This window comes from Geospiza fortis, unplaced genomic scaffold (genome assembly GCF_000277835.1).
Source record: "Geospiza fortis unplaced genomic scaffold, GeoFor_1.0 C13436958, whole genome shotgun sequence".
NCBI lineage: Eukaryota > Metazoa > Chordata > Aves > Passeriformes > Thraupidae > Geospiza > Geospiza fortis.
Window position 1 is genome coordinate 1 of NW_005061863.1, and position 1,107 is coordinate 1,107.

General features: G+C 51.2%; 1 protein-coding gene across 1 annotated transcript; it reads left to right on the forward strand.

Annotated features, from left to right (window-relative positions):
* Nucleotides 1-535: 535 nt before the first annotated feature.
* Nucleotides 536-1,104, forward strand: LOC102034982 (transmembrane protein 246-like; the record flags this gene model as incomplete). The annotated part of the gene is made up of 1 exon (XM_014311710.2): nucleotides 536-1,104. A coding segment is annotated over one exon (569 nt), but the record flags the coding sequence as incomplete, so codon positions are not given.
* Between the last annotated feature and the right edge of the window lie 3 nt (nucleotides 1,105-1,107).

The window sequence follows — 1,107 nt, forward strand, 5'->3', positions numbered from 1 at the left end:
GGTAAAAGTTTGTCTCTCCAATATGTGCTAGACTAAGATACAAGAATTCTGGCTTTGTTTCATGGCTGTGATCTAAACATTATTATGTCACTGTCACCAGAGAGGGGTACCTAACCTTTAACAGACAGAGATTTCCACACATCCTGCATCCACCTTGCCCGTTGTTACATGTTTGAAGCACAGTAACAAACACACAAAGTCCTTTTGAGCTTGGTTAGATCAGAGTTCCTATGTGCTAAAAAAACCTTAGGGGTCCTTTGCTGGAAATTAAGTTTGGCTCATCTGTCCCCAATGTCCCAGGACTATTCTGTGATGCCTCCACCATAAGGGATTCCACAGGGGCCTTGTATTTTAGCTTGCTCAGAGAATAGTCCCCTGCTTTCTATTTTCTCTGTCAGTTCCTATTTCACTAACCATCCTTTTTTCTTCCTCTCTGGGCTTGGACAACCTGTGCAGGTTTGGCAGCAATGGCCCCAGTGGTATCCTGCAGTCCAGGGAGAAGGATGCATTGGAAGTGAAGGATTGAGGGCATGAGCAGTGCCCTCTTTCTGCAGCAGTTATGTTCCACCGAGCCTGGCAGCTCTGTGGGAAGTGGTCCCGTTGGTCCAGCCCTTTCATCCATCTCCTCACCCTGACTGGGTGACTTTTGGTGTGCTGGCACCTTTGATCTGCCACCGGCTCCTGCACTCTTACTTCTACCTGCGGCGCTGGCACCTGAACCCCGTGAGCCGGGAGTTCCTGCAGCAGAACCAGCAGGAGGGCCAGGATGCTCTCCATTACTTTGAGAAGATGCAGATGCCAAACACCTCCGAGGCCTCTGGCAGTGATGCCTTCCTGCCCTTGCTGCTGATCACCATTATCACTGTGCAGAGGCAGAATGATTTCCACTACATCTTGCAAGTGGCCTCCCACTTCCACCGCCTCCTCCAGAAATGTGGGGCGCATTGCCAGAGCCACCGCATGCTCCTCTGTAACGTGGAGTCAGACCCCAGCAGCCATCAGGACATCAGGCTGCTGAGCAGCCTCTTTCCTACGGTCAGTCGTGACAGAACTGGGGAGAATCCTGACCCCAGCCTGAACCAGTTCGAGAAGGAGAAGCAGGACTAT